The sequence below is a fragment of the Cebidichthys violaceus genome, unplaced genomic scaffold (genome assembly GCF_023349555.1).
Source record: "Cebidichthys violaceus isolate CVI_PGR_0920_01 unplaced genomic scaffold, fCebVio1.0.p SCAF_13, whole genome shotgun sequence".
Lineage (NCBI taxonomy): Eukaryota > Metazoa > Chordata > Actinopteri > Perciformes > Stichaeidae > Cebidichthys > Cebidichthys violaceus.
Window position 1 is genome coordinate 7,756,387 of NW_027176296.1, and position 27,675 is coordinate 7,784,061.

At 39.9% G+C, this 27,675-nt stretch overlaps 1 protein-coding gene across 4 annotated transcripts in view; it reads left to right on the top strand.

Annotated features, from left to right (window-relative positions):
• Positions 1 to 27,675, top strand: part of pde4ba (phosphodiesterase 4B, cAMP-specific a) — a 165,667-nt gene that overhangs the window by 120,226 nt on the left and 17,766 nt on the right. For all 4 annotated transcript variants that reach the window (XM_068707607.1, XM_068707608.1, XM_068707610.1 and 1 more), the window contains one exon: positions 24,901 to 25,013. In XM_068707607.1, coding sequence (XP_068563708.1) covers positions 24,901 to 25,013 — 113 coding nt within the window. The remainder of the gene's footprint in view (positions 1 to 24,900; positions 25,014 to 27,675) is intronic.

The following is a 27,675-nucleotide window of genomic DNA, read 5'->3' on the forward strand; positions in this document are numbered from 1 at the left end:
CCTAAAGCCGCTGTTATGCGTCATGGTGTCATAACAGAGCCAGGACATATTCTGTCCCATTTGTACGACATTTAGCTGTGAGAACCACACTAAGGTATGACCTCACTTCCTGGTCTAGTCGCCCTCTGTGATGAAATGCTGTCATACAGGACATATGTGAGGCAAAGGGCTCTTGAACTCTCCCGACCTTATTCACATATGCACTGTGTGTGTATGCGGGTTGGCTGCTCGGTAGTGTGGAAAGGTGTCAACAAGTTGACTTTTTAATTCCCATTGTGCCTCTCCATTGTGTTGGTGTTTTCATATGAGGCGAGCAGCCCCCCCCCCATGACATTTTCCCAAAAAGAAGCCCGGCATGTTATTTCAAAGTTGTTTGGTCAACACTAAACAATACGTCTGAGTTAACTGTATAGGTGAAAGGTATTTGGACAATGAGGAAATATTATGCAATAGGGTAAAAAAAACCAATGCACATATTTTTGCTATATGGTGTGGTACACACATAGGCTTAGAGGATGAACATGTTGGTCTCATGAACGCTTCCCTCTTTGTCTTAGTCTGACCAGGAAATTCTTACTGGACGAAGTGGGTCTTAGGTAAAGGAAAGAGTGGATAAAAATAGTGTTGCTGCTAAATTTGGTAATCAATTCTTTGGAAGTTCTTTGTTTGCACAGGAGGAATATCACATATATTATGTTTCAGTTGGAGAAATACGTGTACTGCACATATGACTGTTTTTAGCCATGTGAGCAGCAGGGCAATGGCAATGTCGGTCTGTTGGTCAGCTGGTTGGTATGTCTGTTCAACTCTTTTGTCCAGACTGAAATATCACATCAAACAATTGTATGAATTCATGATCCCCCGATGATAATTCCTACTGACTTTGGTGATCCCCTAACCTTTCTTCTGGCATCACCAGGTCAAATGATTTTATTTATCCTCTGAGTTATATATTTGTAGTTCTCAGAGGATGAATCCTGATGACTTTGAGAAGCCAGCGACTTGTCCTACTGCACCAACACAATGTTAATATCTATAATTTTGAGTGAAATGTCTCAACAATTAGAGGATGGATTGGCATGAGATTTGGTCCATGTATTCATGTTCTCCGGGGTGAATTATTTATTTTTCATCTAGCATCACTAGCATCATCATAAGTTCAACATTTTAATTTGTGCAATGCTTTGGTTTATGACCAAATACCTGTAAAACTATTGACATTCCCATTAGTGTTTGGTGCAGGTTATCAGATGGTATCATGCAGACCTGCTAAACTAAGATGGGGAACATGGCAAACATTATATCTGTTAAATATCAGCATGTTAATATTGTCACTGTGAGCATGTAAGCATTTTTATGTTGGCATTTATCTCACAATTGTGCCAAAGTACAGCTTAACAGAGTTGCTAGCATGGCTTCAGACTCTTGGTCCAGTTACAACACACTTTAAAAGAGCTTCAAACTCAGTCGTAACAGAGCCCTCAACTTTTCAGTTAAACAAATGTGTTGTCCTCCATCGCCCATTCTCAGCTGCATAACATTGACTAAACTATCCCAAATTTCTGCTTGTTGTTCTGCACTCAGTTAGTTAAGAAATCTTTTTTATGGAATTCCATCAATACACAGAAACAGTTATAAGATTTGTCTCTCATCCATGCCAGCGGGTTACAGAAAGCAGAGCAAAGGGAAATGAATGAAAAGTACCTCATCACTCTCGTTATGAATGATATTCAATGCAAGTCTTGGACAACCCTGCGCTCCTTGCACCAAACAGAGGCCCAGTGCGTGCAGGAATGCAATGAGGAGGTCACATCGAGGAGGACAAGAGAGACTGAACAGGAGGAGGGATGAAAGGAAGAGATCAGGAGTGATGAGGTGAGAGGGCAGGAGAAAGTCTGTCTTGAGACGGGAGGAAGGCTGAGCGAAGAGGTGCCTAAGAAAATATGATGCAGGGAAAACAGGAAAGAGGGCTGAAGATGAGGAGCTGGAGGATCAACAACAACATCAACATTCCCTTCAGGGCAACACACCATCCTCTGTTAGTGAGGTAATGCTGGACCACTTCCAGCCTTGTGGTCTTGATATGGCATCTGTTCAATCAGAGATTTTATGGCAGGGCTATACCGGCTAAATGTCACAGATACAGTATCTGCCAACCTATCACTCTGTCTCTCACCTTACACTCTGCTTTGCACGTCCACCAAATGCCAACATGAGCAGTTGCCATGACAGCGACTCCCTCCTTTTCCTCCAACCCCGACTCTATGCTGGTCAAAGCGAAGCTCTACCGCCATAACCTTCTCTCGTTCTCGCTCTCTCCTTAAGGTGTCCAAGTATTGAGAAACAGATCATTGGTCCTATTTCTCTCTATGTTTGTAGCTAATAGGTCTCAGTATTTATGTCCCTGGGCGCCTTGTGTTACTTGCCGTCTTAACCACTTCCCGCTCCTGGCTACATAAATGGCCTCAGAGGGGCTCCAAGACTGGTTAGGCTACTGTGCAAACCCCCAAATATTATGTAGTACTGCAACCTCATCCTGGGTCGTGTATGAAGGTTATAGGGCCAGATCTTAGGCCCAAATTTTAATCAATTTCATTAAATAAAGACAAAAAAAATTGAGGTTTTAAACATTTCCAAAACCCTACTCAAACTGCCAGGCAGAGTGACCAGTCACTGGGCAGGATAAGGAGGTGAAACCTTAGAGAAAGAACTTTGGTGATGGTGAGAGGGTTTGGGTTTCTCTGACGGGAACTGTTTACAGTGGACAGGAAAGGCTGTGCTATCTGTAGAATAATTTTCCCCACTGATTTACTGCAACTGCTTTGCAAGGTAAACAAGCAATGAGTAGACTTGTGTCCAGGCAGTGTGTTTTGTTTATCCATGCTGTACTGACTATGTGAAAGGTCCTCATGGTGTAGAGCCTTATGCAGGCAGCCTATGTATCTGATTTTGTTGTTATCAAAGGGAGAAAGATAAACAGTTATCAGCAGTAGTGCGTGTGTATGATTACACAGCCTGCAGGCCTTTGATAAGATCTTTTGAGCTGCACTACATCAGTGACAGGTACAGTACATTTGTTTATTGGAAACTGAGATGACTGGATATTGGCATTTTTTATATAGTGACACGCCTTTGATAAAATGATCGCAACAGCCTATTAAATTCAGTCTGGATCATGTTAAATGTGTCATATTTAGTTTACAGCTGCTGCTATTTATTCACTAATGACAGAGCGCCCTCCAATTATTGGTTTGGAATCAAATCATTTTAGGCACGCTCTGTTTTACTACTTGAGCAGACCTAATTTAATCTGGATTGTTATTCTTTTTAACAATTTAAGGGACTGTACAAAAATGACTTGGGTGGGAACAGGGGCTGGATCATATATTTAACTCTATAAAAAAGCAAAGCCTTAATGTTATTAATATTTTTTTTGATCCTTACCCTTGAATTGTTAAGTACTATACTATCGAAAACTAATGCAATCTAATACAATAGTATTAATAAATCCCACCTTCATGAAAGTTATAATGTTCCATTTCTGTTAAATAGTTTGAGATGTGTTTTTTTAACTGTATGAACACTTTGGAGGCTGTAATTTGTGTTTATTCAGCCTCATTGATATAAATGAGTTGGACAAAATGATAGAAACACCTGCAATACATTCAACAAGTGATTTATATGAAGGATGATGGCAGTGTTTTATGAGGTGCTCTTCACCCTGAACCTTTCATAAAGCTTCAGGACCTCTGTTAGTATACTGCTGACACTCAAGGACGTCCATGTTTTGAATGAGAGGCAGGATGGGGACTGCTTCATAAATAGAAGAGCAGCAGCTTATCTTAGCTGAAGTTGTTGGCTGTATCAGTGGAAATAATGTGCAGATAAGGCTGTGAGACAGATTTGAAAGTAATAAGGCATTTAACCTGCACCAGATTGTTTTGGAGCCAAGAGTTATCCACTATTCATTTCCAATAGTGTGTTTTTGGCAAAATGTTCTGTTCACTATACACAACAGTGCAGCCCAAACTGCCCATTAGTCCAGCTCTTTGGCCTCTTTGGGACAGATGTACAGATGACAACAGAAACTGTAAATGCATGACAAACAAGAGTGTGACTGTTATCTGAACATAAATGGATCAAGTGTGAGAAAGTGTGTGTAGGTGTGTGTGTGTGTGTGTGTGTGTGTGTGTGTGTGTTTTCTTGTCACACAGACACCTTTCTGTCCATGGAAGGAAATCCATGCTGGGCAGGATTGTGACAATGAGGAAACAGGCCACTGGGACAACAGCGACTTCCTCACACAGACACACACACACACACATACACACACACACACACCCACACACACACACACACACACACACACACACACACACACACACATACAGATGTACACATTCCATCAGGTGTTTAAAAACCCCCCTGCAGGCTTTTTTTCTGTAACAGGTCATCCATCTTCCTCCGGGGACAAATGAGTTCCTTTGGCGTGACAGGCAGACAAAGAGCAGACAGGACCCGACCTGCGTCACAAACCCCTGCATGAAAACTCTGTTATTACTCCATTTACAACTCATATCGGACCTTGCAGGCTGGTTTCACACATTGGGTCTTAAACTCTGCTCTACACAACCATACTTGCTAAACATCAGCATGTTAGCATTGTGATTTTGAGCATGTTAGCAAGTCATTGTTAGCAATTAGTTTAGTACAGCCTTCACTGAGCAGCTAGCGTGGCTGTAGATTGTTAATGGTAGGTTTAGTGCACAGGATGTTGTATAGAAAGTTGTTGAATTTGTTTTCTTCTATCAGGTTGAGGTTAATTTTTTTTAGGGATCTCTCCCTTCAAAAGCTGTCTTTGTGAAATTTCTTTAACTGAACTTTAGATCAAAGAGGAATTCCAGCGATGATGTGTTGAGGTTTTACTTCCTTTTGGCAATGACATTAAGTACATTTGTATGCCTCAGTTGTGGCCACAGCTGTGGCCGGTGGCGTTATGTTTTTGTGTTGTCTGTCTGCCCTATTCTCGTGAACACAATATATCAGGGATGCCTGGAGGGAAATTCTTTAAATTTGGCACAAACATCCACTTGGACTCAATGATGAACTGATTAGAATTTGGTGGTCGAAGGTAACTATGACCTTTGGCCATAACTCAAGAACTCATATGCTAAATACGAGTGTCACACAAATGTCTAACAGGATAAAATGATGAAGTAATGACAATTTAGACAGAGATGGATGTAAAAGGCAACTTGACTTGTTGGTTGAAGCATACAACTGCGATGCGTTAACTCTAGTTTACATATATTTACTTTGGATGGCAGCTTGATTCTCACGATATTATGAGATCAAGCCAGAATAGTGGGATCACACGAAAATCTATCTTGTCAGGCTTCAACAAAGAAACTCTAAAGATGCTGCACTACAAGTTCTTCCAATGGTTTGAAATGGTATACACTCACGAGTCTGCCTCTTCCCCATCTGCCATCTCTTTTGGAAGTGTTGTGAATGTTGTGTGGAAGAATGAAAGCAGTTTGAGATATATTTGCATAATGTATTTATATTTCCTTTTGTCAACATTAGATTTGTATACAGCTATTTAGCATATTTAGCATTGTGAAAATAATTTAATTAGGGCAGTTTGTGAACATTACTTTGCCAGGTCTTGCAAGATTATATTCCTGAGGCTTGTCTGTCTGAAAAGTGCCATTGCAGTGTCAGAATGCTCGGAAGATATGTTACTTGTGAAAAATGGGTCCAATATTTACTTTGGTGACTGGAATGAAAGAATTGTTCATAATCTGTGTTCACGTTCTCTTCTCCCATTGGAGTTAATACACTCAGGACCTGCCGCTAGTCTCCCAAAGGGGCGGGGTAGTGGCAAACCCACGTCACACAGCTACAGTTCACATTCTTTATGGTCAACATTAGTTGAGAGGAGTTTAATTATGTACTAATTTCGTGGAACGAGGACACAGGGAAAGTAGTGTAGCCTACTCAGGTTGTCAGGTTCATTGTCAGTCATACGTAGAAATTAGTACATAGCGTACAGTACAAAATGTGCATGATGTTGACCTAGTGCAAACTTTTTTTATACCTGTGTAAACACTTCATAGCCACTGTTTAAACAGACTGAGGCTCTAAGTGATGTGACTTCTGTTGTGTTATGTGAAGGTGTTCTAATGGTCACATGACTTTTGTACTACAGAGAAATCAGTGAAGAGAGAAGAGGCTGCATGTTTTTCGACAATTGCAGATAAAACTGTTAAGCTTCAGCCTCTCTCTATGAGTAAAAGACAGACCCCCACTGTTTGCTCTACACTGGAATGTGTATATTTTACTCATGAACCAGTTCTTGATATCTGATGTGTGTGTACAGTATATGTGTGTGTGTACAGTATCTGTAGATCTTCATCAGAGACACTCTTAATGCTTTTCAGCTTCACAAAGCTGCTTGTCTGCCTCCACCCCAACACAACATGGAGGTCAACATTTTGTTTTAGTTTTTCAAGTTTTGTTGTGCATTGAGTAATTACACCTGAAAAATTCAACAGAAGCAAAGAACATCTACTGATGGAGAAGCAGATTGGTAAGATTGTTTTGCCAAATAATTAATTGTTGATGACAACTCTAAAGCCACCTTGGATGAGAAATCACTAAAATGCTTAGAAAAAAAAGTTAAGTGGGCAAAATTCATCCGCTGAGGAAAGTCATGTGCTATGGTCGAAACCTCCACAACAGCTGAATGGACAACAGTTCCATTGGAACCATTTGCCAACATCCTTTTCCCAGAATCAGTGACCCAGTTTTTTTTGGGGAATAATCTGGAATATTCTTGACAAACAGTTTTCAGTGGAAATACTTTCTTCTGAAAAAGTGGTTCTGATGATTATCCAGAGTAACATGGACATTGTTTGTAGAAAGAAAGATTGTTTTAATAGAAAACTTTAGGCACCACAAATATATTCTCAATAAGATATCTCAAAACCTGGGTAAATTAGACCAAATACTAAATGGTTTTATTTTTTATATATTTTGGATGAAACAGACCTTTTACTAATAATAAGTCTGTCAGCAAAACAAGAAGCTTGTTCTGTATCAGTTTTTGGTTTAAAACTAGTTTGTATGGCGCAGTACCCCAAAGTCCCTCCAAACACTCACATTGACAGTGTATGGCTTGTTATCATTTCATTAAATGGTAGATGTCAATACACACTGAACACTGTATCTAGGTGATTGACCTTGGATCATGTATTATCCTCTTCTGCTCTCCATTGAGTGCTCATCTCTCATTCTCACACCCTCGCAATGATGTGCGTTTTTACTCAAATGGATGCTTTGTGTTTTGTGTGTTCCCTTTTGAATCAGGGCAAGGATCCACTCATAGCTGTGTCCTCCCATGAAACCTGTATGCACTGTGGCACAGTGCTTCAAAGAGCTGGACTAATGGGCAGTTTGGGCTGCACTGTTGTGTATAGTGAACAGAACATTTTGCCAAAAACACACTTTTGGAAATGAATAGTGGATAACTCTTGGCTCCAAAACAATCCGGTGCAGGTTAAATGCCTTATTACTTTCAAATCTGTATCACAGCCTTGTCTGCACATTATTCCCACTGATACAGCCAACAACTTCAGCTAAGATAAGCTGCTGCTCTTTTATTTCTAAATAGGTAAATAAAAAGTACTGCCCTGTCAGCATATGTTTGAAATACAGTAAGATTTTAACGCATGACTAAAATCTGATGGAATATCTGCAGATGTAGCATATTACCTCCATAAATTTACCATAGATAATTCTGGAAAAATTATTTTACTGCAACCGATCACGGCTCAATATCTTTGACACAGACTTGTTTTTTATATAGTTATAGTAAGACCACTTTCATTTCCCCCTAAACCCATCATTTTGTCTTTATTTTTATTTTGCGAAGGCCATATCTGCGGCATGGTAGAATTACGCTTGATTTATTGTTTATGTGTGAATGTTTATTTAGAAGCAAAGGCAGAAGAACTCTAGCGTGATGTTGTTACAACGGCACAAAAGAGAGGAAGGTCGGGGGTTGGGGACAGTAAAGCCTGGGATTTTAACACGAGAGGCCGTTTCCTACATGATCAATGCTGGTTTCTTTTCACCATAACCACAATCATCTCCTAACCTTCACCAAGCAGCTTTTTTAATCCCAAAAAAGTATCCATCCCCAACATTAACCAAATGCTAGTTGTACCTAAGGTCACCCAGACCTTTACTACAGCAGTGGCTGATCAGAAAACAGTTGTATGAATCTTTTTAATCCATTGGCATTCAGTACTTGGCTTTGTTGTTTTTCGTAGCAGTAAAATCAATTTGCAGTGGACTGTGGCACATGCCTGAGAGAGAAAAAGACATGATGAGAGATTTGGCTACCTTCCCTTCATTGCTGAACCTTCCGAGCAGCCACACTGCCTGTCCAAACATTATTATTACCATCATCTCCACGATGTGTCACACATAGAGAAATACCCTGGAAACACTTCCAGAGTTCAGATAAGAGCGGGAAACACAGCCTGGTATTAAACAACAGCAATCAAGTGTCCTCTCTTTCTCTCTACTTTGACTGTTCTCTGCCAATAACACTGACTCGCTACTTTGAAATGTAATGTGTATGCATGGCTACTTTGACAAATACACGTCCCACTGTGTATTCATGTCCACAAGTGTGTGTGTGTCTGTGTGTTTACTGAATCCTTGTTTGCCCACCTTGCATTATCAGGTGAAGTTGTGAGCCTACCTGTATGGGATGAGAGCCTGCCATCACTGTGTTTGTGGGTGACATAGCTGTATGTTTGCTCTCAGAGAGCAGGTGAGGAATATCACAGCCCTCCTCAAAACCGCCTGCTCTCCCGCTCTGCTTAGATATGACCGTTGTTTATACGATCTGACTCTTGGAGACAAGGTGACGTCATTAATAATTTCTACCGGTGCGTCTGTATCATACAGGTTAGAGTAAGTGTTTGTGTGTGAATGTGTAACAGTGTAAGCTCGCCTCAATGGCAGTCCTCTTACTCACAACTTACTGTAGGCCATACAAACAAGCTTGTTTTTACTTGTTGTGGAGACCAAGCTGTAAAAAAAAAAAAAATGATTTAAACTTTTAAATTTTAATAATTCAATCTCAACCACATAGCAACTTTTCTAACCTTTCTGCCATTAGTGCATTTTACAACCTTTAGGCCCTCATTATTGAAATAAAGGATATTTAAGATGTCCTACTGCAGTTGATTTTTCATAGAAAAAAAAACTGCTTATTTACAGACATCTCTTTTCCAATGTAAGTCTATGAGGAAAAGTCTTTTTGGGCCCAGTGGCATCACAGAGCAAGAAGTTGTTTTTGCTAAGACCGGTGCTCTTCTTGCTTTTAGCAATATATATATATATTTAATTAAGTGGTTAATCAAAATGGTTTATCAAATATAGTAGTAGCTATATAGTAATAGTTGCAGTTTCCTTTTCTGTAGATAAAAACATTGACAAAACAACTAATTCTTGCAGCTCTGAAGGAAATGCTATGTTAAATCTCTTCAACGTCAGTATTGGAGGCAGAGAGAGGGAAGACCTATCCAGAAATAATTGTGCCCAGCATCTTAACAGAGTTTCATCTGTTTGGTGGAAGGAGTGCATTGCTAAACACGGAGGAATGGCACCCCTCCCAAAACAGAAAAAAAGGTTTTTGTTTTCCAACCCTGACATTCACCTGAAAGGGTTATTTAAGTTTCTAAAAAATGATATGCCCCTCTGTCCTTTGATCCTTTCCAGGAATTTACCTCTTTAGCATTTCTTTGTAGTTGGTGATTGATGACCCTGAGAGAGAGAGAGAGAGAGAGAGAGAGAGAGAGAGAGAGAGAGAGAGAGAGAGAGAGAGAGAGAGAAATGTAGGGAGGGATGTGTAGGCTTATTTCTACACTGGAAATTTGTTGCATAAGATCTTAGCTCATTACCACATTGTCATGGAAAGACATGCTTGTATGTCAACGCAACTCCTCTCTTTGTCCTTTGGACTTTCTATTAATCTTTCTCTCGTTAGTGGTTTTGGGCTTTTCTTGCATTGCTTTTGTTGATTTTGATAGTTGCATAAGATTATTTGATGTCAATAAGCTTATGGTAGTTATGATGGTATTTGCCTAACCACAGTGTTTGAGAGTGTCTTATGGAAAGGTTTTTGTTTTCGGTTGGCAGCCTCTATTTACTATTGTTGCATAAGATGAGAAGGTAAATGAAATGGGCATTTATGATCTCTCTACCCTTATTCCTGATAGACGCTTGCCTCCTGGATTGGGTTGTACTAAGCAGTTTAATTTACATTAGCGCCAATAAATGCTAGAATAAAACTCAATGAATGAATGAAAAAAGTTATGAAATGTTGTAGCTTAAGTTGTATGTAAATTGGTTGCTAGTAAACATTTTTTGTATTATCCAATCAATAGCCAGTTGGCATGAAGTTACTGTAGCATCCCAAGCTGTAACATAAATTACAAAATGACAATGTTAAAGGGCCAAATACTGTATTAACCTTAATCACCAATCCTCTGTTCATAAAGACAGTTTTATAAATATCTGCACACATGGAAAAAATGTATTTCAGAGTTAGTGATATTCATGCAGTTTGGAATGAGATGAAAACATCCAACTGCGCGAACCTAACCTGTATTATTTGGTTATTTGGTGTGACATTTGGTAATTGTTTTGTCATTTTTAAAAGTTAATTGAGGTCTGGGAACGTTTGACATTGCAAAAAAGACATCCGACAGTGGACAGGAACATGAGCAGCCAGCTGATCATATAGGTTTTACACAACCCCCTGCGTTAAGAACACACTCACTTTGCTTTTATTTGAAAATAAAGTGTTTCAGATCATCTGGCTAATCATGTTGGCTTGTTAACAACCTGTCTGATGTTTGTTGCCTTGTTGTCTTGGACTTTCTTAGAGCGATGTCGCCCTGTTCCTAGATCTTTCAAATTACTTTGGTGAGTACAACGTTAGAACCAACTTGTAACAAACTGAAAATATTCCTTTAAAACAATATCTCCGCATGTGTGCATTATATTATTCACGTTGTATGTGTGTGTGTGTGTGTGTGTGTGTGTGTGTGTGTGTGTGTCAGTGAGTGTTGACAGCTGTGTCGACTCAAATAAGATATAGAAAGCTACCAGCATTAGGTCACATTTCACCGTCTCCTCGCCCTCAAACTCTCAGGTGTCAGTCAGGTGCCCTAAGAGGGTTAATTAAAGAGGGTTGGAGGTTTCCATACAGAGTGACTTCTGGTGGGTTTCAGAATAGATGGCACAACCACCCATCTACTGGGGTCTCACTGAACAACAAGAAGGAATATGTTTCCAAAAAGTGAGCGTCACATGTAATGTCTCTTTGTCCCCGAAGAGTTTTTAAAAGTCAGACATATAGCTTCTGTTATTGTAATGGTAAGTAATCCTGGTGTTGAAACGTGGCCAGAACCGACAGGCCTGGCCCCGCTTAACACGTCTCCTGTGTCAGAAAGAAGCTGCAGTGCCACGTATTTACTCTACTCAAAGCTCTCTATACCCTCTGGCACAGACTCCCCTTGGCTCCAAGCCAGGAGAGATCCAGTGCTGAGTTTTGGGAAAAGACCCACTTGCTTGTGTGTGTGTGTGTGTGTGTGTGTGTGTGTGTGTGTGTGTGTGTGTGTGTGTGTGTGTGTGTGTGTGTGTGTGTGTGTGTGTGCGCGTGTGCGTGTGTGTGTGTGTGTAGAGACCTGATGAAAGGGTTGGTTGACTCACTATGATGTTAACAGTTATTCCACTTCACATTTGATTCTATTTGTTGATTTGGTTCTTTATCAGTTGTTAGAAACATAAGTACTCATTTCAAAATAAGATTAACATCGCTTCAAATGTCAGATCTGTTGCATCCAGCTTGTAAACAAACCTTTCAACAGTCTCTCTGTGGCCACGGAGTGAGATTGGTTGACTGAGCTTGAGGCCAACGAGAAACATAAAGACCACAAATGTCTTATCAGGCCATGACTTTTAATCGCTGGTTAAATTCTTCTTCCTACCTTTGTTCATACCTGCTTTGCAAGCCGACAAATGAAGCGTAATGTCAGAGGAAAATAGCTGTAATTGTGCACCACATAAAACTACAGATGTGTCTCAAATAGATTTATGATAGAGCACTTAAAAATGTTAATACTGTAAATGTATCAGGATTGCTGTCTTTGGGGTGGTTGAGCTCATTTGTTTGTTCTTTTCATTTTTTAATCATGTTGATAGTTTGTTGCAAATGCTTTAGCACATTTGATGCAACAGCTACCTTGCAAAAGAAAAGCCCAGTGTGACACTTTAAAATCACTGGTCCAACCCCAAAACATTAACTTCATAAAAATGAAAAAAAAATAGCAAATATTTGTATTTGAGAAGCTGTAATGCGACAGAATCTGTCATTTTTGACTGAAACAGTTAATCATTAAAAATAGTTTCTGATTAATCACTTTTCAGCTGACAGATGTGTCAACACGAAATACTGTGTATGTGTTTGAGTGTGTTCCTTTGTAGGCACTGAAAATCATTTACACAGTGCCACCAACACATGCGTCACTTCACACAAAATCAGTGTCACTTCCCTCTTTCAGTAAAAGAGAATAGCTCTTCATAGAAGGGGGTGTAATTGATTTCATTTTGGTTATCCGCTTCCTTTTTTCACTTATAAAAACTATGAACACATACACGCTTCCTGCTATTAGGACCTTTTTACTTTGAATCAGTTAAAGTTTCAAAGGTCTGCACCAATGTAATATTTCAGTCTCTGTTAGCAACTATACAACTCATTTTGCATCTGTCACTTGCCTTTTTGACGATTGAAGGGCTAGCTAATGAGTACCATGTGGTGGTGTGCCATTTCAGCCTGACATGACTCCATTCCAGTTGTTGTTTTATTTTTTTTCCAACTCCAGGCCGGGTTTTAGTTGAGGCCTGCCACAGAGAGAGAGTGCAGGTTCAGAAAGCTGGAAGCATGCACTCTGCAAGTATTTGAATTATGCCATTGACGTCAGCACAGTCATAAAGTAGATGGCTGCCCTTCCCCTGAAGTATTCCCTTGCCAGCAGGCCTGTTCAGCTCAGCGCAGATGGATTCAAACGCTTTCTGCTTCAGAGACCGGCTCTTTTGTTTGGGTATTTGGGAAGCATTTGGAACACCCCCCCCCCCCCCCAAAAAAACACCACCACCTCTTTGTGGAATAGGACAGAAAACCGCCTTTTCAAAAGGAATTCAACATTAAAATACCCCCACTTCAATTAAAATCCTTGTGATTATTATCAACAAAGACCCAAAACAGGTGAACCAGGGTTTGGTTATCATTACTCTGCGCTAATGTTGCAGATTTTTTGTCAGAGGCATATTTTTTTGTTTTTTTCTGAAACTGCTGTTAGACCGTGAATGCCAAATGCTTATTTTGATGTTACTTGTATTTAATCTTTAATCAATCAGGAAGTTTCATTTTTCCAATATGGTCAAACACAATCAGTCTGGTTTTGCCTGCTCACCAGTGCTAATAGTGTTTATTGGCTCAATCAGATTTTATTGTGTGTACATGTGTGTGTGCATCTCAGACCACACACACATGTACACAGAGACAGACCATGCTTACCCATCATGAGGAAGCATGCTGTTCAAGGTTGTTTGAGGTTTGTCTCAGCTGGTCTTCATATGTTACTGAAGGCTCTGATTCTTCGTCGCACGCAAACCCCTTCGTCACAGAAGCCCTCTGGTGCCTTCCCTTGCTCTACTCATCAGGCCTGCTGCCTCCTGACCTGGTCCAGCATGGCTTGGCTCCGTTTTCAAGGCCTTCACGCTAAATACGGTCAAGATAATGTTAATAAGACAGTCATGTTTTTCTTGGCAACAGCTCAACAACAGCTGAAAATGTGTTGCGACTGAAATGATTTCTTGCTTGAGCTCAATAAAGAGATATCAAAGCCAAAAAAAACAGAGGAAGCATGACACGTTGATTGGGCTTGTCTAGTTGCACATTAGCACATTGAGGTTGTTTCCTTCCTCATTATTAGATATCAAAACCTTTCAAAGTGATCTTAGCCCTGGTTTAGAAAGAAGAAACTGCGCGACTGCATATTTTAAGGATGTAAAATAAGTATACTGATCAATCCTGCAGGAAAGGTTTGGCAGCCTAAATACCTAATTTGGCCTTTGTCATTCAATGTAACAAAGGCCAGATTTATACTCCATCCACAAAGACGTCTCCCTGGGCTAAACGTTAAAAATGATCTGTGTGTCTCCTGGACCCCCTGCTCTTTGACCCGCCTTGTGACAGTATGACATTAGAGTAACACACTGTGTCTCATTGGAACATAATAAGGTAACCATCTAACAATCCAGTATGTCTACTCAGAAATCCTAAAATGAAGTAAGTCAAAGTGTAGGTTCAGCTTACTTTCTTTGGTAAGATGAGGCCGTATCTTCTCCATGTCAAGTCACCATATTACTTCAGATTCAGATTCCATTTTTTCACCCTATATATCCCTCAACACTCTTCTTATGGCGGCACTTGCTTCTGAATTTGTTGGTTTTGCTATTTAAAGAAGTAGTTTGCCATTTTTGGAAATAAGCATATTTGGAGGCGAGTGGAAATTTGTTTGTGAGGCTCAAAGCATTCAAATCCAGCATTTAAATGCATTAACAGCACCATCTTTCTAGATAATCCCCAGATTTAACCATGAAGGTAACTATTACATTGGGGTAAAGTAGTTCCAGTTTTGGAACTACTTGGAACTACTGAGTTTTGTGGATTATCCAGAGAAACAGAAATACATGTTTATAATGTTTTGATCACCATTAATGCAATTCCTTTCTCTACCATTTTTCTGACATAAATGTTAGAATCTAAAAAACTGGCACATACAAGCAAAAATCTCATACCACTATGTGAGAGTGAGAAAATATGTGGTTTTGTTTGTAATTTAAGTGAATTGATCTTTTACTCTGGTTCACTCTGTTTAGGGATCTATGGCTACATGTCTAAGATGTATATGTAGCAAAGCGGAGGAATCAGTTCACTTTTCATTGACATCAAGTTTGACTCACTATGTGGTCAAACCTTTTTCTCTGACTTTGAAGTTGGGTCCAGCAGTAGCAGCTGCATGGCCCATTCTGATTTAGTAGAAGTTTTCCTGAAGATTTTAGAGACGTTGGTCCTCACCCTTGACATCAGATCCACCCCCGCACCAACAGTAAACCTCTGTGATCGTAACTCTAGACAGCACTTTGAAACCTAAAGAGAGAAAAAAGCATCAACAACAGCGGCAGAAGTTTGGCTAACTGGGTTCATGGCTTCTCTGATCTATGCTAATCAACCAGAGTGGCAAATGCCAGTCAGCAGGACAATGAGGCCCATTCAGCACAGTCAGTACTGTTGCTCTCAATGTGGGAGTTTAATTCAGGTAACACAGACAAAGCCTGGTCTGTTGCTGTGTGTTTGTGCGTATGAGTGTACACATGTTTGAGTGTATAGAAACAGAGAGCGAGAGAGCGAGACACTGTGGTGAGAAGGAGCGTAAGGTGGGAAAAGAATATGTGAGAGTTTATGAGCACAGGAGTCAAAACAGATGGAGGGAGTGAGGGAGAGAGCAGCTCAAGGGCAGGACAGTGTTACACTCACAAGTCCACAGAGTTGCTGATAGGACGGACAAACAGCCTCATTGACGTCCATCTGTATTATCAGAGAGAGTGAGAGAGATGTAGTAACAAAACATTTAAGATGTTTACACCAGAACATGACGAGCAGTCAGATAGCAGTGAATACTGTATGTTAGATAGTGAACCTTCAGACCCCTGTCTCTGAGCTCAGATCAGTCCGTACATTGTGCTCCTCACATTCAACTCCTACATGCATAAATCACTCTGTGTTTAGATAAATTGTTCATGTGTGAATATTTTTTTTTGTGTGTAAGAAGTATCCATGGACTAATATGCAAAGCATGACTGGAATAAAGGATTTTTTTTTTTTTATATCACCCAAACCTTCTGTTCAATGGGCTTAAGAGTCACATCCAAAATGATGTGGGCTTTTATTATCATGAACTCCTGTACAATCAAACAAAATTTTCAAAACCTGAACTTACCTGGAATTATACCTGGAATTAGACAGTTTGATTAACACAGCAATTATTTTCTGCTGTTATTCCAATGATTCTGCAAGGGATCTGGTATCAATGTCCACCCTTTGGAAGTTGTTTCATGCTACTTTGATTTATGGCTTTCCGTGTTGCTGACATGCACATCAGCACACATGTATGGTTGTTACATGTAACCCAGTCAAAGCACTTAACAAGTTTTGTGGTCAAAACCGACTTTATTACAGTTTAAATACAAGCAGAAGAGCCTCAAGTCAGAAGTGACATGAACGTGCCCCCTGTTGCTACACCAGAAACAACAACTTTAACAACACCAAGACCACAAGCTCACCTGCAAACAGCCGTGCAAACATTTCCTGCTGAGATGCCATAAAAAAAGCTACTTTTGTCATCACAATTTTATCTCATAGTTTTTTCTTTGTTGAATGTATTCAACCTTACTTTAAAGAAATAATTATACATTTTAGGAAGTATGTTTATTCGCTCTCTTTTTGGGATCACTACCAGTTCCTCTGAAGCACACCAATCAACACATTGTTTAATCCGTAAACAAACAGAAATGTGTGTGTATTTTGTGTATGGACAAAGTGTCCATTCCTAATGTAATACTGTCGGTGTGTTTTTTAAAACTTCAAACAGGGCCAAGCTAGCTGTTTCCCCTGTTCCCTGTCATTATGCTAAGCTAAGCGAACCGACCCGACTCCTAATTCTAGCTCCATAGTTAATGAACAGACATGAGTGTGGTGTCAATTTTCTAATTGAACTTTCAGCAAGAAAGCAAATAAATGTATTTTCCAACATGTCAAACTGTTCTTTTACTCAGATAACTTCCTTTTGAGTTTGGTGACATCCAAGGGAGACCAGGCCAAGGTGACATCTTAAAAAGTTAGACGAAACAATACAAACTTAGTCAAAACAATAGTAAAACACACCGCAAAGGTTGAGAAGAGCTAGCAGAGATAAATACAAATCTTAAATTTGGCTCAGCTTCCTCAATTTAATTTCCCTCTGCAAAGTATCTGCAGCAGACAAATGTAAGCCGTCAATATACAAAGCTGTGACTAACTGGGACACGTATGAAAACTTGAAGCAGTTCTGCTTTAGCCTAATTGCCTCATTACAACACATCAGAATTCTTAATCTGTGAGTCAGTGTCTAAAATGTGTCACACTGCTGCTTCTGGACGGCCACCACATGAAAAACGCACCAGTATGTTTTACCGATACCACATCCCAGAGCAATACATTTACCCGTCATGGCTCCACTGAAGCTGTAAATTCATAAGCGGTGAAGCATGTGTAAATCTTCCATTGCAACAAAAAGTCCATTATTTTGCTCCCTTCTGTTTATAATTCACAACCACAAGGCAACAAAATCCTGATACCATCTATTGAGACATTATTTGTATTCCGCCTCCCTGTAAATCAGATAAATGAGCTCTAATAAAACACAGAGTCATGATGTCATTTCTTCTCGGAACCCAACTTACAGAAATGTTTCAATCAACAAACGTTTCAGGGCCACATAACATGCTCCGAAAACCACAAACTGCTCCACCACCCTTCTTCCCTCTTTTCACAATACTTCAAGTCAATAGTGGATTTTGCAATGCTGTACATGTGAATTCATAATTTGGCTTGTAAGAAGTTGGAAAGCAGTGCTACAACAGCCCCCTCGCCATACCATCTCTGATCTTTGATAGGAAGTGTTGTGTAACGACGCAGAGGGTTTCAGATCAAGCTGGTTTCTGTTTCTTGTAAAGTAATAGATGTCACAAAGGAATGGCTCATCCTCTGACTCTCTCATTCAGGAACCTGGCACCGCTGCCGATCAGCCTACGTCAAAGTCTGGTTTCTCTTTGTGTGTTTGAGGCGTGTTCACGGCGCTTTACGGGAAATGTGGCACCTCACCCTTCACAACACGTTAACATCATGAACGCTTACTCGATAAATTAAAAGAAGAAATTAGTATGAAAGGATGACATCTTATCCTGTTCACAATGCCATATATATTTTGGCTGCTGATAATGAGCTGCAGCCCTCCTACTCTGCTGCAGCTAGCATCACATCACAGGCAGGAAACTGACTATCCCCACGAGATGACAGATGCAGCTGTCTCTCACACACACACACACACACACACACACACACACACACACACACACACACACACACACACACTGCTTTAAGTCCTCTGGTCTGACATCCTCTGGGCACACTTGTCTTTATATAATCTGATAGCAATATATGCCATGCGCTGTGTATGTAATAGGTTTTGGATGTGTGCGTGCACCTGCTTCTGCAAAGAAGACGTCTCCGATAAAGTCCTGCCTCAATAAATTGAGAGAGCAACAGACATTTAGAAATTCTCTATCACTGAAATTAAACTTAATCCAGCATTACTTAAGATTTTGACATATTAAGTAATGAACCCCGCCATACCAAAAATACAATTCCTATTGGGATTAAAAACTGAAATGCATCACTTGCTCTCTTTCATCTTCAATCTGAGAGGCAATCAAAGAAAAAACAACCAATGGGTTGTGGGTGGAGATAATGAAATGAACACACGTACAATATTCACAGGACAGCTCATTCAATGCATTGATATGGCCATATTTTCTGTTGAGGATTTTATTACGTGTGTATATTGTGATTGATCGCATTTTTTAGTCCACCTCTATCTGCTCGTACTTCTGTACATATTCACAGAAAACATCCACACATTTTATTATGTTAGTACTAAAGGGTTTCAGCTGACAATTGTGCATAATTGTCGACAATGTGTTTGTGTTGCTGTTTGGTCTGTTTTATCTTTTGCTGTTATTAGTGGTAATGTTACGTTGTGTTGAAAATACCGTATCTTATCATGCCCATTAGGCTTAAACTGAACTGAATATTGAATCTAGAGAGAGAGCTGACCTCATATCCTCATACCCCTGCCTCCCTCAGCTGGAAAGTACATGTTTGATGTTAATATTTCAGTTAATGTTGTCCACTGGTGTGTTTGACTGGATTGTACATGTGTATCTGTGTGTTTTCCTGTCTGCCGCTGTGGGACAGACACTGTAGGTCTCAGTGCTGATCAGAAAGGTCCTTGTGTTGGGGTGGAGGCGGTGGAAATCCCCTCTGACATTGTTGTGCTAGTGTGTATGTGTGTTGGCTTTAGAGCGCTGTTTCCCTTGGTCCATCTGAGGCCATGAGAGTACATAGAGAAGACTTCTGTGACTAAAGTAATTAATGGTATACAGCTAACATGCATGCTTCTTCTGTTGAAAACAAGTGAGAATATTAAACACGTATTTGTTGGTAAAAATCTGGGAATTTTAACTGTAATTTCTATATCTCTTCTTCCTTTTAGGCATAAAAAAACTAATGCTATAATAAACTATATATAGATATCCCTCATTGTGGTTTCCAGCAGCACACTCTAATAATTCTTGGAAAGTTTGAAAGTTTTGAGACTAATCCTTTTACAGTTTATCACCTTTACAGGCATTTCTATTGTTTCAATAATCTTGTCTACAGAACTACGTACAAATTGTCATGGGATTGTACCATCATTTAATTACCATTAAGGTTAACTCAGGAACAGTGGAGCCAGTTAATGTCTTGCAATGATTTAGTTTGACTCATCTGTCTTTCATCTGTATTATAAAAACAGAGACTAGGTTGTGTTTACTCTATGGTCATTTACATCCTATTGACCTCTGAAGTGAAGTATTTAAAGCATTGACTTGATTAGATTTGATCACAATAATGTCCAATGCCTCCATGCTTAGCATGTTGATCTTTCTTTTTTATCTGACGGGTGGTAACTGTTATTGGCTTTGTTTGCTCGCTGGGCAGGGATCAGAGTAAGACGAAGAAGTTAAGTGGATCTGGCACCTACCTAGAGAATAGATTTAGTATGTGGGGATCCACAAGAAGTTGGCATGTGACCAGTTTTAGGTCCTAACTCCCTAAACCAGATTTTACAGCACTGTACCCATTTTGTAGGTTTTGAAATCAAAGTCATGAATGTGGTTAAGAGCGGAAGTAATAAATCTAGCTATTGAGTTTTACCCCTGAATGCAGCCTCACAACCACACACATAAACACACGTCATGCCAATCTAGTTTTGTAAAAATATTACTTATATAACTTAACCAATCTGGCCTGAGCGCCCCCACCGGCGGGGGCGGAGCATGCATCCAAAAATGAATCCACTCATAACGTGCACTCATCGGAAAGAATATAACGATGCTGCATACCTGCTCAAACTGCAGCTCCTGCGCTACAAAGTCATCTCAGCTGTTTGTACACACTCCAAACACAACATATGACAAAGCTATGTATAATACCAAGTAACACAATCAATATAGCGCCCCCTAGGCAGTCCCACTTGCCATATTTATGCCAATAACGTTTTGAAAAATGAATTCAATGCTAACACCCGTTAGCTCCGGAGATCGCTAGCGACTAGACGATCGCAGCCATTTTGTCACATTCCGCTACGACACAGCCTCGCAGTTTTACTTACAAAACAAAGCCATCATCATAATCCGCATAATCGATCACATCATAAACCAGCTCCTTACTTTGAGATGTTCTGCAGCAAAACAAATAATTAATCCGTTCATGTTTACTGTCTAACTGCGCAGCGGACGCCCCTTTGTGTGAATTCAAAGCTGGCGCTGCCGTTGTGTGCCTCGTGTGCCTGCTAGCGGAAGGGGCAGGGTTATACGTCTCAGCAAATCGGATTTGAGAAATTTGACACTCGGGTAGTTTTTATTTTATGATTCTGTCATTCAAAGTCACGTTAGGTTGTTTCAACAGAGCAGGCTGTGACACGTCTATGGAACGTTCATTGGGTCAAATCGGCCCTTCACACTGGCTTTAAGGCTCTGGAGGAGAAAAAAACTGGAATTCAGATGATAAAATCCCATGGATGACAAACATTAACAGTCTCAGAGAGGATCCAGGCTCTCAAAATTATGCCAAACTGCTGCATATGGATAGATTGAACACTATTAGTGATAAAAGAAGTGAAATATATAATTATATAGTATATCAAATTACAATGAAGCAGCTGGAACAAAATTAGATTTTGGTTGACCTCGTTTGACCTCTCCGTACTAGATCAAGATGTACTAGATAAAGCTTCACTTTATCAAAGTAAAAATGTGTTTAGAGACCCTCAACATATAGTTATATGATCTGGGAGAGCTGGAAAGATTGTAGCTACATGATTTCTAATAAAGAAATATCCTGAAATTGCTTTTTTTTCCATTTGAAAATTAGAATTTTCAATTTTTGCTGTGTGCCATCTTAATCTACTCTTAACCACTAACATATATATAGTGATATTTACACATACCAACACATCTCACAAGTGTCAGGGTTATTTCACTACCAAAAGTATTAAAATAGCCCTTACAGTTGCAACGCTACACTCATTATCGTATGGGTATGCTATTTTTGAGCTGAGGGCCTAAAAATTTCCCAAACTAGTGCAAGAGCACAAAAAGCCATGATTGCTGAATTCATCTAACCCATCTAAAAGTTGACTGATTTAGCAGAATGTATTATCGGGCCTTTACAAGGCATAGTCTTTATTTTACACTCTTTTTAAGCAGTCCGGAATTTTAATGAATATTTCTCATTGAAATATTCCTCTAGAGTTGTAGTCAACTTCTCTTTTTAAGTTTTTGTACCACTCATTTTGTATCAAAGAATCAGATACTTTTAACACACAATTGCCCATCTGATGAACTGATAATTCAGTGGTGAGAGAGTCATGCTCATCTAAGCCTTTAATGCACTGCGACTGCCATTCACCAGAAAAGCCAAAAGAACTCCCTCACTTTACTCGATAATAATTCTTACATGTTTGATCCTCATAAGTATAGAATAACGAAAATATCCTCATCATTCACACAGAAATTACACATAATTAAAAGTGTTGTAAGAATTCATTTTTACTATTATTGCATACAAAGCTAATAGTTTCATGAGTCCATATCTAGATGGTAGCTAAGACCACATATATGTTACTTTCTGTCTAAGCAGAGTTTAAAAGTTCAAATGAGAAAACTGTTTGAGGGAAAAGGACCTTTCTATGCTCTTCAAAAACACAAACCACCTCAAACGTGTTGAGAATATGGGGAAGAAACATCTCAATTGAGTGTAAGCCGTTTTGACATCAGAAGCTTGCTAGTTAAACTAAACACACACACACACACACACACACACACACACACACACACATTCCCTCTCTTTCTCTCACTCCCCTTCTCAGAGTGAAGGAAGGCTGTAGGCAGAGCGCCAGGTGCCTCTCATGTTTGGGAAAGCAAACAGGCTCATGTCTTTGATGGCAAGGAGATCAGAGCAGGGGACACATTCTACGTGACCACGCTAAGGTTGCCACAGTGCACTCTCTGCTGCCATGTTGTGCTCCGCAGCTAGGAGACCCAGAGTATACACAATGCAGGGTGTGTGTGTGTGTGTGTGTGTGTGTGTGTGTGTGTGTGTGTGTGTGTGTGTGTGTGTGTGTGTGTGTGTGTGTGTGTGTCTCAGTTCAGCCCCACTGGCCATCTCATCGCACACCCTCTGCTTTCCAACCTTGACTTACAGTTGTAGTTGTCTGAATAACACAGTTCAACCACAGGGACAGGGTTGGAGTATTTCAGCAGTGGCTACAACACACTTTTCTCTATATCTGGTCATGGGCACTTTGTAGTATAAATAGTAATTTTAATAAGGAGAGACAAGTCAGATGAACAAAAGTTAATTGTTTATTATAAACAGATTTTATGTGATGATAAAGTCTTAACAGAGTCTTTGGTGCATGGACTCTACAGGGAGATTTGTAATTGAGGGGCATCTGCCTTGAGCGGCAGCAAGATAAATCCCTCAGTAGAGTCCAGGCACTGGTGGTGGTGGCTGATGAGGCTGATAGAATGATGAGTTGATGAAGCGGATGAATTTACGAAGACTGGGCAAAGATGGGGAGGTGGAGGAGCGTGTAACAGCAGCATGAACGTATTAGAGATAGAGGGACAATCATATTTAAAAGAGACAGCAGCTAGATGATAGGCTATCAATGTATTTGTGTTTTTGTGCTATTAGATAGAGGAGACCAGCTGATCTAAGCAGCTGATATCATGATTGACAGCCCCAAACAATGTCAGCAAGGAAAATATGAGCGAGCATGCATGAGAAGTTAAAGGACAGATGTATGCGAAATAAACTACAGGCTTAGGCATGCAAGAGTATAGTCTTCCTGACTGAACTCACGCTGGAGCTTCATTTCAATTTTAAATGAAAAGTCCCTCGCTAAATTGATAATCATGGTTACTGTGACATAAGGGGTTTATCAGACTTGTAGATGTTATCCTGGCTTGAATACGATGGTTTTAGCATGACACGCAAACATTCTTTGTCACACTCCTTTCACTTTATTTAATAGTGTTAGGTTATGTTTTAGACACCATTTGTATTACATGTATTACATTTGTTGCACTACAATCACTTTTTAGAGCTAACTATTCAAATAATCTATTTTTCTGACAAAAATGCTAAACAGTGTAAAGATGTGCTGCTTTTCTTTGCCTTAATCCTAAACTGAATGTTTTGGGGTTTTGGACTAAAAATTACATTTGTAAACATCACCCTTTTTCATTGTTTTCTGACACTTTATTGACTAATGATTAATCAGTTCCAAGAGAAGATAATTGGCAGATTCATCGATACTGAAAGAAATCAGTAGTTGCAGCCCTAATTCAATAAATGTAATAATTATAACACAGAATATATTACTTTAAAAACACGTGTTTTTCAAAGAAAAGACAGCACAGGGCATAATCACACGATAGCATACACACAGTGACTGTTGCTAAATGTTACGGAAATATTGTTCATTTCTGGTAAAATTTATACACAAGCCAGTTCCTGTAATTTTGTCTCCGGGCTACGTTTGTATCTGTACTGTGGTTGGGCCTTTGACCTACTGTGTACACACTGCAAAACAGTAACCACACATGTCTTTACAGCAGCTGTTACCCTATATGCACCAGACAAAAATGACAAATGTTGTCAACTCTGCATGGACTCATTAAAACATCATGAAGGACCCCACCAAAGACTGATAGGACCATTTTCATGTTTCTGTCTGTCTCCTGTTCAAACAAAACAGTATCATTATCTGTGGAGTGCAGTTATCTGTCCACAGTCAATAATAAGATATGATTACACTGATTAATCAGTTGCTTTACGTTTATGTATGTAATTGTGTACATATGATTGTCAGAGAGAGCAGAAAATTAATTCATAGTTGACACAAAATTTTGTTTCAGCATGATCAAAGCTTGTGTGTGTGCATACGCGTGTCGATTTACAGGTGTCTGTTTGCTTCCTGTGAGGAGGGTAAAGTGTGTCTGTGTGTGTAGCGAGGCGTCTCACACACAAATACTCACAGAGAGAAAAGTTGAGTGTGTGACAGAGCAAGTCCTAGCTTTCCTTTTGACAGCTGTGAGTTTCTCTAGCTCCTCACAGCTACGTACACCTCCTCATGATGAAGGAGTGCTGCAGCCGGGTGCCACCTCTGGCCATTCCCCTCCCTCAGCAGCAGCAGCAGCAGGCACCCCGAGCGGGACCCGTGGGTGGATGTTGCCTGGGAGTGGCAGGGCAGCGCTCGGGCTCCATGTGCGCCTTCTGTTCTGACTGTGTGTCTCTGTGTGCCGGCTGCTTGTTGACAGATGAGGCGTACCAGAAGCTGGCCATGGAGACGATGGAGGAGTTGGACTGGTGTCTGGACCAGCTGGAGACCATCCAGACCTACCGCTCTGTCAGCGACATGGCCTCTAACAAGGTAGGAGAGGCTGTTTGCTATTTTTATCATTCCATTCTTCTTTTTCATTAGTGGAGAAAATGTTCACAAAGCTAACGTCAACTTTATTTTATTTCAATCAGAGAAACATTTAATTAATAAAAAAAAAAGTTCCATTCATTGCAAATGTTTACACAGAAAAGGCTCTCATATCTGAGCAGAAAGGGCCTCTGCAAGAAGCATTAGTCCTTCAGCATAATAAACACATGAACAACAATGTTCAGAATCCAGAGACACTGAAGCTGTAAACATACATGAACTTAGCATGACCTAGAAAAAAGTCAACAGAATTAAAAGTCCTCCCATGCACAGTAAGAAGAGGTTGGTTTATTAGATGCTGCAGCAGTAAGAAGTGTTGGCATGAACACTGTCAGGTTAAGAAGACTGGTTGATACTCGTCAGCCGAATAAACCATCACCCAACTCCATTAATGTCTGCTATGTTTCTTTTTTCTCTTTGTGCAAAAATGGTCGGACAAATGAAACTGTGTTTTGGCCCACTGTGGCCCTCCTTACATCTTCATTGTCAAACAACTTTTCACTGTCCACTGGTTATTCTGTTGCTTCTGTGTCGTTTATTGTGAGTGATGTGCACCAAGGCTCAGTTCCTGATTCTTTTTTTAAGTGGCCTCTTAACCATATTACTCACTGACAGAGCGTAATACACAACAATATTTGGCTGTGTCTTTAAGGCTTATTACTTATCACTTAATTGACTCTGGTGTCTTTGTACTATATATCTAAGAATTGCTAATTCCCTATTCTGCATGATAAGTTTTTCCTCTCATTACTAAAAAAACACCCATTTCTGTCCAGTCTCACCCACTACAATGCAGGATATATAATGGGAACAAACTTCCTGATGGTGGCACTGTTACCTGAATTTTCTATCTGAAGTTTCACTTTCTTTTCTTTTTACATTTTTAAGTGCATGGTCAATTGGACAAGAATAAATGGTTTGGTGTCTCTTAGTGTTTTTTGTTGCCCTCTTTCCATCATTCCTGTCAAAGAACTTTTCACTGTCCACTGGTTATTCTATTTCTTCTGTTGCCAATGTGATGTGCACCAGGTCTAGTTCCTGCTTTTTTATGTTAGAGCCAGAAGTTGGAGAAAGCAAAGTTTGGCAAATATAAAATATTGATGGTCTACTTTAAAAATGTATAATACAAAAGTACTGAGCGAACAATTCTAATTCAAGTAGCTGGACACCGTCTTGAAAGTCCTGTGTTTTTGTTGACTCAAAACTTTGTATGATTTGCATGTGGCAATGAAATTCACGGAATGCTAGCGTAAGTGGCAGCTGTGTGTAAGAGAGCCTGAAAACAGTTAGTCAAGCAAGCCAAGAGGATAAGCTTGTTATTTCTCATAAAATTGGACAACAGGATGCAAGGGATCCAGCAGTGGGTTAAAAACAATAAACTAGAGAGGAAGAGAACGTGTGTGTGTGTGTGTGTGTGTGTGTGTGTGTGTGTGTGTGTGTGTGTGTGTGTGTGTGTGTGTGTGTGTGTGTGTGTGTGAGGGATCCATGCAGACCCCTGGGCAGAGTGACTCTCTTTTCCTGTCTCCTTCCTGATCCCCCGCTCTCTCCAGACGACAATAGACATCCCATCATGTCCGTTTGGATGGTTAATGGTCGTGTTTATTTTTCCCATTGCTATCGTCATCTGGACACACATCCAGCACTGACAGTCAGCTGGACTGGTTTCAGTTAAGACATATGACTATGACTGAATAAAAACTATTAAACAAACAGACATTTAAAAGTCGATAAGGCTAGAGGACGACAGAACTCGGGAGAGAGACAGAGATTAGAAAGAGGAAACAGTATGATAGTATATCTGTTACAACAGAATGAGTATAGGGTTTTCCTAAAAGAATAAAAAGTCACAAATCTTGTTGATGTTCATAAATGCAATAAAACTGCTGGTTCATATCAACCCCACATTTTTGGACTTGTGGGACAAATTATGTCACTTAAAACTGTAATTTTAGCACTTGTGCAACCACAGAAAAAATTGGCAGGATTGAGCAAAAACTTATCTGCAGGTGTTGACTGATTATATGAGCCTCCCCAACTTGAGAAATTACCAAATTTCCCAACTATGGACTAATAACAGCACAGTTCTATCCTGCTTTTTTCAGGAAATACTGTATTGGACTCACCCCATTAGCAATTGACAGTAGTTTGACTTTGGCAGATTGATTTTTCTATTGTTCTACTCAGAAAACAGAATATCTCAAATCGTTGACCTTAAAGAAGAATGTAAATGCAGATTTCTTTCTTTAAAGATGCAGCCATTGATGTGAGTTTTTGTTTAGAGAGGTTAAGAGTGACTGATCTACAGTGGATCATATCAGGTGGCACAATCTGCTTATGGTGTGTCATGATCATCTCTCACTGATGTAACTTTGGCAAGTGGGTGAACGTGTCCTGACACGTAACCATCTGATAAGGAGTCCTCCATCAGACATGTCTGTCTTGTATGCATGAGTTGTTTGTGTCCACGTGTGTTTGAGTGTGTATGTGACTGCGTGCCCATATTAACAAAAGGTTAATACCATTCATGTCTAGGCTATATTGCACCTTGCCTTGTTTTCACCATAAACTAAAACATTACACAACTGCTGCCTCTTTGCCATGTGAT